The sequence below is a fragment of the Thalassophryne amazonica genome, chromosome 6 (assembly GCF_902500255.1).
Source record: "Thalassophryne amazonica chromosome 6, fThaAma1.1, whole genome shotgun sequence".
NCBI classification, from domain to species: Eukaryota; Metazoa; Chordata; class Actinopteri; order Batrachoidiformes; family Batrachoididae; genus Thalassophryne; species Thalassophryne amazonica.
The window spans coordinates 2688636-2702520 of record NC_047108.1 but is presented as its reverse complement, the minus strand read 5'-3'; the positions used below and the strand labels follow the sequence as shown (position 1 = coordinate 2702520).

General features: G+C 39.2%; 1 protein-coding gene across 1 annotated transcript in view; it reads left to right on the top strand.

The window, feature by feature from the left end:
* Positions 1 to 243: 243 nt before the first annotated feature.
* The window catches only part of LOC117513130 (60S ribosomal protein L22-like), a 20521-nt gene continuing 6879 nt past the window's right edge, over positions 244 to 13885 (top strand). The window contains exons 1-3 of the mRNA XM_034173465.1: positions 244 to 330; positions 10895 to 11109; positions 11829 to 11832. Coding sequence (XP_034029356.1) covers positions 319 to 330; positions 10895 to 11109; positions 11829 to 11832 — 231 coding nt within the window. The 5' untranslated portion in view covers positions 244 to 318. The remainder of the gene's footprint in view (positions 331 to 10894; positions 11110 to 11828; positions 11833 to 13885) is intronic.

Genomic DNA, 13885 nt, shown 5'->3' with positions numbered 1-13885 from the left:
TAGCAAGTTTTATATTCATACAAATATAGCAATAAGAATCGCTGTTTTAACATAGGTTAGTGTTTTGAATTAGTTTTTGTGTGTTTTATATAAATATGTAATTTATTATGGTTTAGGTCTCCCAGCATCTGTCTCTTCTGTTTTGGATTTGTGCAGTAAAGATGTAACTAAAACCCTCCGATCTCCTTCTGAAGACTTGATCTTGGAAAGATGCAGCCCTGATTCTCGGATTCAATCGATAACTCGGCGTTTGATTTGTTAGCCTGTACCGTGACGCATGCGCAACGCATTCTCGTTCTTTCCGTGAGCTTTTCCGCCATGGCGCCTCTTGTAAGTATGTTCGTCTGTTTGTAAATCCATTCAAACTGCTGCAATTCCGTTGTTATTTCGACAAACCTCTCATACGACAGGAAAATACGAACGACGATGTTTGAACCCGCTGTTTAAGGATTTTTTTGTGTGTTTGATGAGAGGGTTTTGGGGGAAACTGTGCCTGTGAACTAGCCAGCTGTGGCTAATTAGCATAGCGCATTAGAGATTCTCTATTGTTATTGTAACAGGTACAGCGAAAGGTGAGGTGCAGATATAAACCTGAGTAAACCGCACACAGACTTGAAAGGTCTATGGAAGAAAAGAAAATAAACATAAAAATTAACAGAATGAAAAAGGTTTGTCCAGACCACAAAAACATCTGTAAGTATGTTTTAGCAATAAAAAAAGATAAGTATAAATAAAATAGTAAAAGAGAAAAGTATTGGATATTTTAGTGGCAGTGGATATTGCACATAAACAAATATGGGTTGCCACAGAGCTCTGTGAATCCGAAAGCAAGAATCCATACTTCAACTGGCCGCCTGATGAAAACAAGCTCGGGCTGCATTGTCTATTGAAATCAGATGGTTTTGTTTGGTCTCTAATGGCCCAGTCACACGGCACGTGACGATTCCTGAACGAAGGAAAAAGTTTTAAAAAAGTCACTATTTGTTGAGAAAAGGTGGACGAACGAGCTTTATCACCAAACAGCCTGCGATGCAAGAGAGCAAAAGGGACGAAAGAGGAACTAAACAAAGCTAAAGTTGATCTCGACGCTTTAAACGAAACACACCTGGAGCCACAGCTGGAGCAGTGTGTGTCTGCAGGACTCTGCGCTGGAACAGAGCTCGTAGCACCTTGAGTCCTGGAGAAACTGCAAACAGAAGCTGTGGAGATCTGTGCACACGTCGGTGGACCCACCTGCTCTGGTTCCTCGTCCAGAACAAAAGCAGGATCATCTCCATCAGAATCCTCACTGTCTGACGACATGCTGCACGCTCCATCTTGCTCCAACTAAAAAAAAAACCCAAACTGGTGCACTGTGGTCACTGTTGTATCACTGTATTATGTTCTAAGCCATATGTATTGATTTATAACAGAAAACTGGCTAAAGGGGAATAAATGTGTAAAGATGATTGAATATATGAGAGCAGTAAATTGATCAGTGCGTGTGAATGCGCATTGACTCACATGCAGACTCGCGTGAATTCTGTTTTCCAAAACAGCTCTTTATATAATTCTTTGAATTATCTACCTGTTGCCACATGTACATAAGGGCTGGATTGTCATTCCTACACTGATATTGTTATATTTATTAAAAAATAAGCGCACACAGGAGCTGCTGCTGCCACTGCGTTCAAGTACTGTCGGAAATTACACAACTTTTTTGTTTCAAATTCAACAGTTGCTTGTGCAAAATATTTATATACACACAAAAGATTAATTCTGCCCTGTATAAGGTGCCTGAGCCCATTGAAGCTGATCCCCCAACCAGATAAAAAAAAAAATCCATACAAACAGGTTGAATTTGCCCTCTAATTTCCGACAGTACATGAACGCAGCAGCAGCCTCAGCGCTCTCAAACCAGCTTCTGCACTGTGTGAAAACATTCAGCTGTCGAAAGAAGTCAAACTAAATAACATTACAAAAACTAAAACAATTAAAAAATGTCAAGAACAGCAAAACAAAACACAGGCGAACTGAGGTTTTCGTTGCCCTTTGTTAAAATTTTTCAACAGTACAAAAATGCTGAAGAAGCACCAGCTGCAGGAACAAAGCTGGGCAAAGATTAAACGATGCCAACAAAAGTCCAGATTTCTTGTTTCGTTTGGGCTTCCTTGCCCTTCGTTAAGTGGCGTGTGACTAGGCCATAACTTGCCAGCTGACGGCTCTCACTGCCTGAAATGATTAGATTTATACACCAAGTGGACCTGAAATGAACCATTGGACATTAAATTGACTTCGTTGACGAGTCTGATCCCTTTGAAAAATGACCAAATTACATGTATTTGTATTGCGCTTGATGATTATTGTAATTGTGACTATTGTAATTCATTATTATCAGGTTGTCCTAAAAGTTTTGAATGAATGAAAACTGTTTATTTCGAACATTTGATACAACAACAATTACAAGATAGATCAGTAAAGACAACAACAAAAAAGTTCCTACTGTGTACCCAACATGTCCGAAAAGGGGTAGGGTGAAGCATCAGCTTATTTATCCCTACCCCTTCTTCCCCACAACCAGTAATACCCTTTGCCACATATACACATAGATTCCTACACACCTAAACCGATATCAATATATATATATATATATATATACACAAACATAAATATGCACCTACACATACCTACTTACATACAAAATACTATATATTTACAAGCCGAAGCAAAAAACAAAAACACCCTAACCCTCATTACCCTTCCTCCTCCCTATACCTAGAAAAAAACATATTTTTGTACCGCTGTTTGAACTGGTTCATGCTTGGACATTGCTTGAGCCCCACTCCCGATCTGTTCCACATCCTCACCCCACAGACAGAAATACAGAAACCTTTTAATGTTGTTCGTGCCCACTGATGCTTTAAATTAAATTTCCCCCTCAGACTGTAATCCCCTGATCTGTTAAAAAACATATTTTTAATATTTGCTGGAAGTAAATTGTTTATTGCTTTATACACGATTTGTACTGTTTGAAAATGAACCAAGTCTGTGAATTTTAAGAATTTGGATTGTAAAAATAGTGGATTTGTATGATCTCTATAGCCAGTATTATGAATAATTCTTATAGCTCTTTTCTGCATTACTGATAGTGATTGTGTTGTACCTTTATAAGTATTACCCCATACCTCTGCACAGTACTGTAAATATGGTAAAACCAGTGAGCAGTAAAGAATGCGGAGTGAGTTGTGGTCCAGAATATGTTTTGCTTTGTTTAGAACTGAAATGCTTCTTGACAGTTTACTTTGTATATGTTTTATATGAGTCTTCCAGTTTATCTTATCATCTATTATCACCCCCAGAAACTTATTTTCATGTACCCTTTCAATATCTACCCCCTCGACTTGTAACTGAACCTGTATGTCTGTATTACAATAGCCAAATAACATGTATTTTGTTTTACTTAAGTTTAATGATAATTTGTTTCTGTCAAACCATATTTTCAATTTTCCCATTTCTATACTGATCCTCCTCAGTAACTCCTGCAAATCCCCCCCTGAACAAAAAATGCTTGTGTCATCTGCAAATAATACTAATTTTAATATTTTGGAAACATTGACAATATCATTTATATAAATTAGAAACAGTTTTGGACCCAATACTGACCCCTGTGGGACGCCACAAGCATTGTCCAAGCATGATGATGTATATTCCCCCAACTTCACAAACTGTTTTCTGTTACTTAAGTAGCTTCTCACCCAGTGCAACACCAACCCCCTAATCCCATACTGTTCAAGTTTATTGATTAATATGTCATGATTAATTGTATCAAAAGCCTTTTTAAGGTCTATAAATATTCCAACTGAATGTAATTTGTGGTCTATGGCGTTTGTAATCTCCTCAACTGATTCTATTAATGCAAGTGATGTTGAACTATGTGCTCTGAATCCATATTGACTATCAGTAAGTAATTTATGTTTATTTATGAATTTGTCTAATCTATTATTGAATAACTTTTCTAATAATTTGGAAAATTGTGGAAGCAAAGAAACAGGTCTATAATTTGTGAAGTGGTGTCTATCCCCAGTCTTATACAGTGGCACAACCTTAGCTATTTTAATTTGATTGGGAAATTTACCGGTTTGAAATGATAAGTTACAGATGTATGTTAATGGTTCTACAATCCATTCAATGACCTGTTTTACCACCACCATATCAATTTCATTTAAATCGGTAGATGTTTTATATTTACAATTATTCACAATGTCTATAATTTCTTTTCCATCCACTGCTGTGAGGAACATTGAACAGGGATTTCTTTCTATGAGATTATCCCAATCCTCAGGTTGGGAATCGGGAATTTTTTCTGCCAAGCTTGGTCCAATATTTACAAAAAAATTATTAAAACCGTTGACTACCTCATCCTTATTTTCCTTCTTGACATTATTATCAATGAAATACTGAGGGTAACTCTGTTTTTTATTACCATTTTTGATAATGCTATTTAATATATCCCATATTCCTTTAATATTTTTTGTTATTATATAATATGTTACTATAATATTCCTTCCTACATACCCGTATAATAATCTATTTTCTGCCTCTTTAGTCTTTAGTTTTATGAATTCTCTATACAGTGTATTTTTCTTATTACATGCATTTCGTAACCCTTTCGTCATCCATGGTCGAGCTTGGATTTTTTGTTTTCTGTAGTCTTGTTTAATTGGACAATTTTTATCATATAATGATGTAAATATTTGTAAAAAGGTTCCCTGAAAAGCCTTCAGTTAATTCAAAATGCTGCAGCTAGAGTACTGACGGGGACTAGAAGGAGAGAGCATATTTCACCCATATTGGCCTCTCTTCATTGGCTTCCTGTTAATTCTAGAATAGAATTTAAAATTCTTCTTCTTACTTATAAGGTTTTGAATAATCAGGTCCCATCTTATCTAGAGCGCTTCGCTCTCAGACTGCAGGCTTACTTGTAGTTCCTAGGGTTTGTAAGAGTAGAATGGGAGGCAGAGCCTTCAGCTTTCAGGCTCCTCTCCTGTGGAACCAGCTCCCAATTCAGATCAGGGAGACAGACACCCTCTCTACTTTTAAGATTAGGCTTAAAACTTTCCTTTTTGCTAAAGCTTATAGTTAGGGCTGGATCAGGTGACCCTGAACCGTCCCTTAGTTATGCTGCTATAGACTTAGACTGCTGGGGGGTTCCCATGATGCACTGAGTGTTTCTTTCTCTTTTTACTCTGTATGCACCACTCTGCATTTAATCATTAGTGATTGATCTCTGCTCTCTTCCACAGCATGTCTTTTTCCTGGTTCTCTCCCTCATCCCCAACCAGTCCCAGCAGAAGACTGCCCCTCCCTGAGCCTGGTACTGCTGGAGGTTTCTTCCTATTAAAAGGGAGTTTTTCCTTCCCACTGTCGCCAAGTGCTTGCTCACAGGGGGTCATTTTGACTGTTGGGGTTTTTCTGTAATTATTGTATGGCCTTGCCTTACAATATAAAGCACCTTGGGGTAACTGTTTGTTGTGATTTGGCGCTATATAAATAAAATTGATTTGATTTGATTTTGATGTTTTCATCGACCAGAAATGGCCACATGGGGGCGCTTTGTGTAAAGTCTGCAGCAACCCATTGCACTCATTTCAAGTGTGCATGTGACTTGGCTATTTGTTCCATTGGTATTCAAAGCTCTAACAGCAGGTGGGTAGAAACTGTCAATTTATTTGTACTTGCTTTAATGGCCCTGTACCATCTGATGGCAGTCGCTCAAACAGAGTGGACAGGGTGGGATGAGTCCTTTAGGATGGTGTTGCCTTTCCTGACACAGTAAGAGCCATGAATGTCCCTCAGTGTGGGTAGGGGGATGCACTGATCCACAATTGTTCACTTCCAATTCTATCCCGATACCTGAATTTGGATATCTGCTGATACTGATACTAGAGCTCTGTTTGCTTTAATATTATCATTGTTGATTTTATATGAGGATTTTCTTAAAAAGGAGACCTGAAAGTTCAGCTACAATTTGCCAGAAGGTGTATCTAAGATGAAAGCCTAGATTTGATGTTTTGGTGAAAGAATTAAGTACTTTTGTTTTTTTATAGACTTAAGAGCCATAGTCTGTAACTGGTTCATAGAAGGGAGTGATATATCATGTTTCAGTGGGCCACTGAAGTTTTTTTAGGGGAAGATGTATCGTCCAAATGGACAAAAATTGTTTTTTTGTTTTGTTTTTTGTTTTTTTATCCAAAGATCCCTTCGGGCAGAAAATTACGGCTCTTTTTAGGGTAGGGGTTAAAGGGGCCAAAACAAACATAGTCAAAATGTGGATTTTGACCTCTGAATATCTTTGTGCGCCCTCAGTAAGCCTCATTCTTATGGGATATGAATGTATGGATGGAGTTCTCCTATTTAGCCTTATATTTTTCAAGGCTAACTGAGGGCGCCGCCTGTAGGTGGCACTTCAAGTCACAACTTTTGGCATTTTGGGCTACATGTGGGACCCTGCCAATTGTAGCCCAAAATGAGCCTTGCTCATTTATGCATATTTGGATACACTGGGACAAGTTCTTTCCAAATTTGCATAAATGGCGGTGGCTTAGTTAGGGCGCTTTTGCATAGGAGGGGCTCTTTATGTTAAGAAAGTGTTTTCATTTGGCCATATCTCGGTGCGCCCCCTATGGATTTCAGTGAAACTTGTTTAATAAAACAGGTTTTATTAAAACTTGTTCCTCTATGTCTCTGCTAGTCATGATAAAGATATCAAGAAGGCGTAAAATTAAAAATGAAGTGTTCTCTCTCTCTCTCCTCCACTATCAGAAAATGTCGCAGGTTGGATCAGTATTTTCCGATACTTGAATTGCGTTGGTATCGGATTGGTTGCAACCTTACCAATGATCTTCGCTGACATTTTGGTAACCCTCTGGAGCTCTTTCCTGTTTGCCCCGTGCAGCTGGTAAACCACGTACAGAGGCAGTATGTGAGGATGCTCTCCATGGTAGAGCGGTAAAAAGATGAACAATCTCTGGTTTGTTTTTTTCTGAGGATTTGCAGAAAGTGGAGTGTTTGCTGTAACCAGATCCTTACTCTGGATGGCATTACCCTGACCTCTAGTAATACTGTGAGAAATCTTGGAGTCATTTTTGATCAGGATATGTCATTCAATGCGCATATTAAACAAATATGTAGGACTGCTTTTTTGCATTTGCGCAATATCTCTAAAATTAATCAATCAATCAATTTTATTTATATAGCACCAAATCACAACAAACAGTTGCCCCAAGGCGCTTTATATTGTAAGGCAAGGCCATACAATAATTACGTAAAAACCCCAACGGTCAAAACGACCCCCTGTGAGCAAGCACTTGGCGACAGTGGGAAGGAAAAACTCCCTTTTAACAGGAAGAAACCTCCAGCAGAACCAGGCTCAAGGAGGGGCAGTCTTCTGCTGGGACTGGTTGGGGCTGAGGGAGAGAACCAGGAAAAAGACATGCTGTGGAGGGGAGCAGAGATCAATCACTAATGATTAAATGCAGAGTGGTGCATACAGAGCAAAAAGAGAAAGGAAACACTCAGTGCATCATGGGAACCCCCCAGCAGTCTAAGTCTATAGCAGCATAACTAAGGGATGGTTCAGGGTCACCTGATCCAGCCCTAACTATAAGCTTTAGCAAAAAGGAAAGTTTTAAGCCTAATCTTAAAAGTAGAGAGGGTGTCTGTCTCCCTGATCTGAATTGGGAGCTGGTTCCACAGGAGAGGAGCCTGAAAGCTGAAGGCTCTGCCTCCCATTCTACTCTTACAAACCCTAGGAACTACAAGTAAGCCTGCAGTCTGAGAGCGAAGCGCTCTATTGGGGTGATATGGTACTATGAGGTCCCTAAGATAAGATGGGACCTGATTATTCAAAACCTTATAAGTAAGAAGAAGAATTTTAAATTCTATTCTAGAATTAACAGGAAGCCAATGAAGAGAGGCCAATATGGGTGAGATATGCTCTCTCCTTCTAGTCCCCGTTAGTACTCTAGCTGCAGCATTTTGAATTAACTGAAGGCTTTTCAGGGAACTTTTAGGACAACCTGATAATAATGAATTACAATAGTCCAGCCTAGAGGAAATAAATGCATGAATTAGTTTTTCAGCATCACTCTGAGACAAGACCTTTCTAATTTTAGAGATATTGCATAAATGCAAAAAAGCAGTCCTACATATTTGTTTAATATGCGCGTTGAATGACATATCCTGATCAAAAATGACTCCAAGATTTCTCACAGTATTACTAGAGGTCAGGGTAATGCCATCCAGAGTAAGGATCTGGTTAGACACCATGTTTCTAAGATTTGTGGGGCCAAGTACAGTAACTTCAGTTTTATCTGTGTTTAAAAGCAGGAAATTAGAGGTCATCCATGTCTTTATGTCTGTAAGACAATCCTGCAGTTTAGCTAATTGATGTGTGTCCTCTGGCTTCATGGATAGATAAAGCTGGGTATCATCTGTGTAACAATGAAAATTTAAGCAATGCCGTCTAATAATACTGCCTAAGGGAAGCATGTATAAAGTGAATAAAATTGGTCCTAGCACAGAACCTTGTGGAACTCCATAATTAATCTATTAGATAAATATGATTCAAACCACCGCAGCGCAGTGCCTTTAATACCTATGGCATGCTCTAATCTCTGTAATAAAATTTTATGGTCAACAGTATCAAAAGCAGCACTGAGGTCTAACAGAACAAGCACAGAGATGAGTCCGCTGTCTGAGGCCATAAGATGATCATTTGTAACCTTCACTAATGCTGTTTCTGTACTATGATGAATTCTAAAACCTGACTGAAACTCTTCAAATAGACTATTCCTCTGCAGATGATCAGTTAGCTAAATTAGAAAGGTCTTGTCTCAGAGTGATGCTGAAAAACTAATTCATGCATTTATTTCCTCTAGGCTGGACTATTGTAATTCATTATTATCAGGTTGTCCTAAAAGTTCCCAGAAAAGCCTTCAGTTAATTCAAAATGCTGCAGCTAGAGTGCTGACGGGGACTAGAAGGAGAGAGCATATTTCACCCATATTGGCCTCTCTTTCTGTTAATTCTAGAATAGAATTTAAAATTCTTCTTCTTACTTATAAGGTTTTGAATAATCAGGTCCCATCTTATCTTAGGGACCTCATAGTACCATATCACCCCAATAGAGCGCTTCGCTCTCAGACTGCAGGCTTACTTGTAGTTCCTAGGGTTTGTAAGAGTAGAATGGGAGGCAGAGCCTTCAGCTTTCAGGCTCTTCTCCTGTGGAACCAGCTCCCAATTCTGATCAGGGAGACAGACACCCTCTCTACTTTTAAGATTAGGCTTAAAACTTTCCTTTTTGCTAAAGCTTATAGTTAGGGCTGGATCAGGTGACCCTGAACCATCCCTTAGTTATGCTGCTATAGACTTAGACTGCTGGGGGGTTCCCATGATGCACTGAGTGTTTTTCTGTTTTTGCTCTGTATGCACCACTCTGCATTTAATCATTAGTGATTGATCTCTGCTCCCCTCCACAGCATGTCTTTTTCCTGGTTTTTTCCCTCAGCCCCAACCAGTCCCAGCAGAAGACTGCCCCTCCCTGAGCCTGGTTCTGCTGGAGGTTTCTTCCTGTTAAAAGGGAGTTTTTCCTTCCCACTGTCACCAAGTGCTTGCTCACAGGGGGTCGTTTTGACCGTTGGGTTTTTCCGTAATTATTGTATGGCCTTGCCTTGCAGTGTGGAGCGCCTTGGGGCAGCTGTTTGTTGTGATTTGGCGCTATATAAATAAAGTTGATTTGATTTGCTGTGCCTTCTTTACCAAATGTGTGACTTTCCTTTCCCAGGTCAGTTTCACCTCTATGTGGACTCCCGGGAAATGGAAGTTCTTGACCCTTTCCACACAGGTCCCCACAATGATAATGTGCTGAATGTCTTCAACCACGGACCGGTTGAAAATCCCAGCAAGCTGGTCTGCACAGTATTTCAGTCTTTGCTGAAAATGTTCCATTGTAGTTCAAGCTTATTGGGTCATAGTTTTGCTTTATTTTACCATTTTAAACAAACAGTTAAAGAAATAAATGTTTCTTGTTATCTTTATATCAAATCAACCGTGAACAGCAGAGATCACCAGTCAATGGTTTCAGTGTTCTGTGAGGTTGTGAAACTCTGATACGCCAGCTCAGAGTGCAGCAGATCACAGCTGAACACATCTCTGTCTGCTGAAAGGGAAAAAAAACTCCATCAAAATCCTTTAATATTAATCCAGAGGTCCTCATGTGCGTGTAGCTATGATACATTCAGAAATTTATGGTTTATTTTACAGGTGAAAGACGTTGTGTTATCAAAAAGCTCCAAATTAGCTTGAAGTAGAAAAATAGTGAGACTGTGTGAGGCGGGGGAGGAGAGTATTAAACTTGTGAAGAGATTCCGTTAGCTCATTCATGTTCATGTCCTCTGCGTTTGAGATCCAGAGATTACCTGGGAAGAGCTCATGGAGTCACGAGTTTGCTAGACAGCCGTAATTGGGAGATCTGAGTTTTTGTGTTCCTGCGGCCTCGTTTATAAAACAATATGTAAGCTTTGTGCAAAAAATATGTGTACAAACAAAAGTCAAAAATGGTATAAAAATGCTGCGTCAGGGTATACTCCCTGACCTGAGCTTTTGATTGCTGTTGGGATTGGCTCCACTCAGACTGGCTTCAAGAGGAATCTTATGACGGGTGTGACTTGTAAACATTACATATGGTAATGTTTCCAGAGGCCACCTGGCTCTGCAGCACTGCACGTTTTGTTAAAGGGTACCATGGTGTTAATAGCATTGGTTGCTGTGGTAACATACTGGTCTTGACTTTTGCACTGGTACCTCAGTCAGCCTGACTCAAAGGTTTCCTTCGAAATGTCATTTTGTGTTGCAGAAGAAACAGAACATTGGCAAAGGTGGAAAGAAGAGGAAACAGGTGCTGAAGTTCACGCTGGACTGCACTCATCCTGTTGAAGATGGTATTATGGATGCTGCTAACTTTGTAAGAGCATCACACATCAGTTGTTTTCAGCCTTTGGTTCCCCTGCCTGTATCTCAGTATGTATGTACTGAGATGAACCCTGTACCAGATTTATATATTTACTATCTGTGCAAACTCAGACTAGAACAAACTTTCTGCATATGTTTTGAGAAATTAGCCATTTTAGCTAACCAATAAACAATGGATGCTGTGCTGCAATGCACAATGGGAATTGGGGCTTTGAGGTTTTAAATGTTGTTGTGGTGGTTTATGTTCGTTTAAGTGTTGTTAATGTTATTGATTCATTGTGTTTTTGTAGCACATTTGGTTTATTCAGTTTAGATAAGTGTAATGTTCTTATTACCACCAGTGACTTAAGTTTCATGTTGGTATCATGAGCAAACTGTTTATTGGTTTTAATGTCTTCATCCACTGTCTTTGTCAAATTAAAACCACCTGCTTGCAGCATCTGTGTGTGCATGTGCGTGCATGTTGCTAACTACTTTCTGGACTCACACCATTCCAGCAGGGGGCGGTAAGTTATCTTGATATTAAAAGTGTGAGTGTGGTGACTGATTGCAAGTACATAATATAATTGTAAATACATTACATTTAGGCCCCCTGCTTTTTTCCCTTTATGTAGCACCCCTTGGGAATATACTGCGGCACTTTGGGATTCCCTTTCATTGCTATGCTGATGACACTCAATTGTACATGCCAATAACTGCTGGTAATCTCATTCACATAAAATCTTTGGAAGATTGCCTTGCATCAGTAAGAATTTGGATGTCTAGTAACTTCCTACTTTTAAATTATGATAAGACTGAACTTGTGGTTCTTGGTCCAGCGAGGTATCAGCATCAATTTGATCATTTAGCAATTAGCTAGCTTAGGTTCATGTGTTATACATCATACGGATAAAGTGAGGAACCTTGGAGTAATTTTTGATCCTATGTTGTCCTTTGACCTCCACATTAGAGACATTACGAGGACTGCTTTCTTCCATTTATGAAATATAGGGAAGATTCGTCCCATCCTGTCTATGGCTGATGCTGAGACTTTATTCATGCATTTGTCTCTTCTAGATTGGACTACTGCAATGTTCTATTTTCTGGTTTACTGTAGTCCAGGATTAGGGTTCTTCACTGGTTCAAAATGCTGCTGCCAGACTTTTGACACAAAGCAGAAAGTTTGACCACATTACGCCCGTTTTGGCATCCCTGCACTGGCTTCCAGTTGCTGCAAGATCGGATTTTAAAGTACTGTTATTACAATCCCTGGCAGAAATTATGGAATCACCGGCCTCAGAGGATGTTCATTCAGTTGTTTAATTTTGTAGAAAAAAAGCAGATCACAGACATGACACAAAACTAAAGTCATTTCAAATGGCAACTTTCTGGCTTTAAGAAACACTAAGAAATCAGGAAAAAAAAATTGTGGCAGTCAGTAACGGTTACTTTTTTAGACCAAGCAGAGGGGAAAAAAATATGGACTCACTCAATTCTGAGGAAAAAATTATGGAATCATGAAAAACAAAAGAACGCTCCAACACATCACTAGCATCTTGTTGCACCACCTCTGGCTTTTATAACAGCTTGCAGTCTCTGAGGCATGGACTTAATGAGTGACAAACTGATTGCTGTTGCCAGATCAGCTTTGCAGGTTGGAGCCTTGTCATGGACCATTTTCTTCAACTTCCACCAAAGATTTTCAGTTGGATTAAGATCCGGACTATTTGCAGGCCATGACATTGACCCTATGTGTGTTTTTGCAAGGAATGTTTTCACAGTTTTTTTCTCTATGGCAAGATGCATTATCATCTTGAAAAATGATTTCATCATCCCCAAACATCCTTTCAATTGATGGGATAAGAAAAGTGTCCAAAATATCAATGTAAACTTGTGCATTTATTGATGATATGACAGCCATCTCCCCAGTGCCTTTACCTGACATGCAGCCCCATATCATCAATGACTGTGGAAATTTACATGTTCTCTTCAGGCAGTCATCTTTATAAATCTCATTGGAACGGCACCAAACAAAAGTTCCAGCATCATCACCATGTCTAATGCAGATTTGAAATTCATCACTGAATATGACTTTCATCCAGTCATAAACAGTCCACGATTGCTTTTCCTTAGCCCATTGTAACCTTGTTTTTTTTTCTGTTTAGGTGTTAATGATGGCTTTGGTTTAGCTTTTCTGTATGTAAATCCCATTTCCTTTAGGGGGTTTCTTACAGTTCGGTCACAGACGTTGACTCCAGTTTCCTCCCATTCGTTCCTCATTTGTTTTGTTGTGCATTTTCAATTTTTGAGACATATTGCTTTAAATTATCTGTCTTGACGCTTTGATGTCTTCCTTGGTCTACCAGTATGTTTGCCTTTAACAACCTTCCCATGTTGTTTGTATTTGGTCCAGAGTTTAGACACAGCTGACTGTGAACAACCAACATCTTTTGCAACATTGCATGATGATTTACCCTCTTTTAAGAGTTTGATAATCCTCTCCTTTGTTTCAATTGAAATCTCTCATGTTGGAGCCATGATTCATGTCAGTCCACTTGGTGCAACAGCTCTCCAAGGTGTGATCACTCCTTTTTAGATGCAGACTAACGAGCAGATCTGATTTGATGCAGGTGTTAGTTTTGGGGATGAAAACTTACAGGGTGATTCCATAATTTATTCCTCAGAATTGAGTGAGTCCATATTTTTTCCCTCTGCTTGGTCTAAAAAAGTGACTGACTGCCACAATTTTTTTTCCTGATTTCTTATAGTGTTTCTTAAAGCCGAAAGTTGCCATTTGAAATGACTTTAGTTTTGTGTCATGTCTGTGATCTGCTTTTTTTTCTACAAAATTAAACAACTGAATGAACATCCTCAGAGGCCGGTGATTCCATAATTA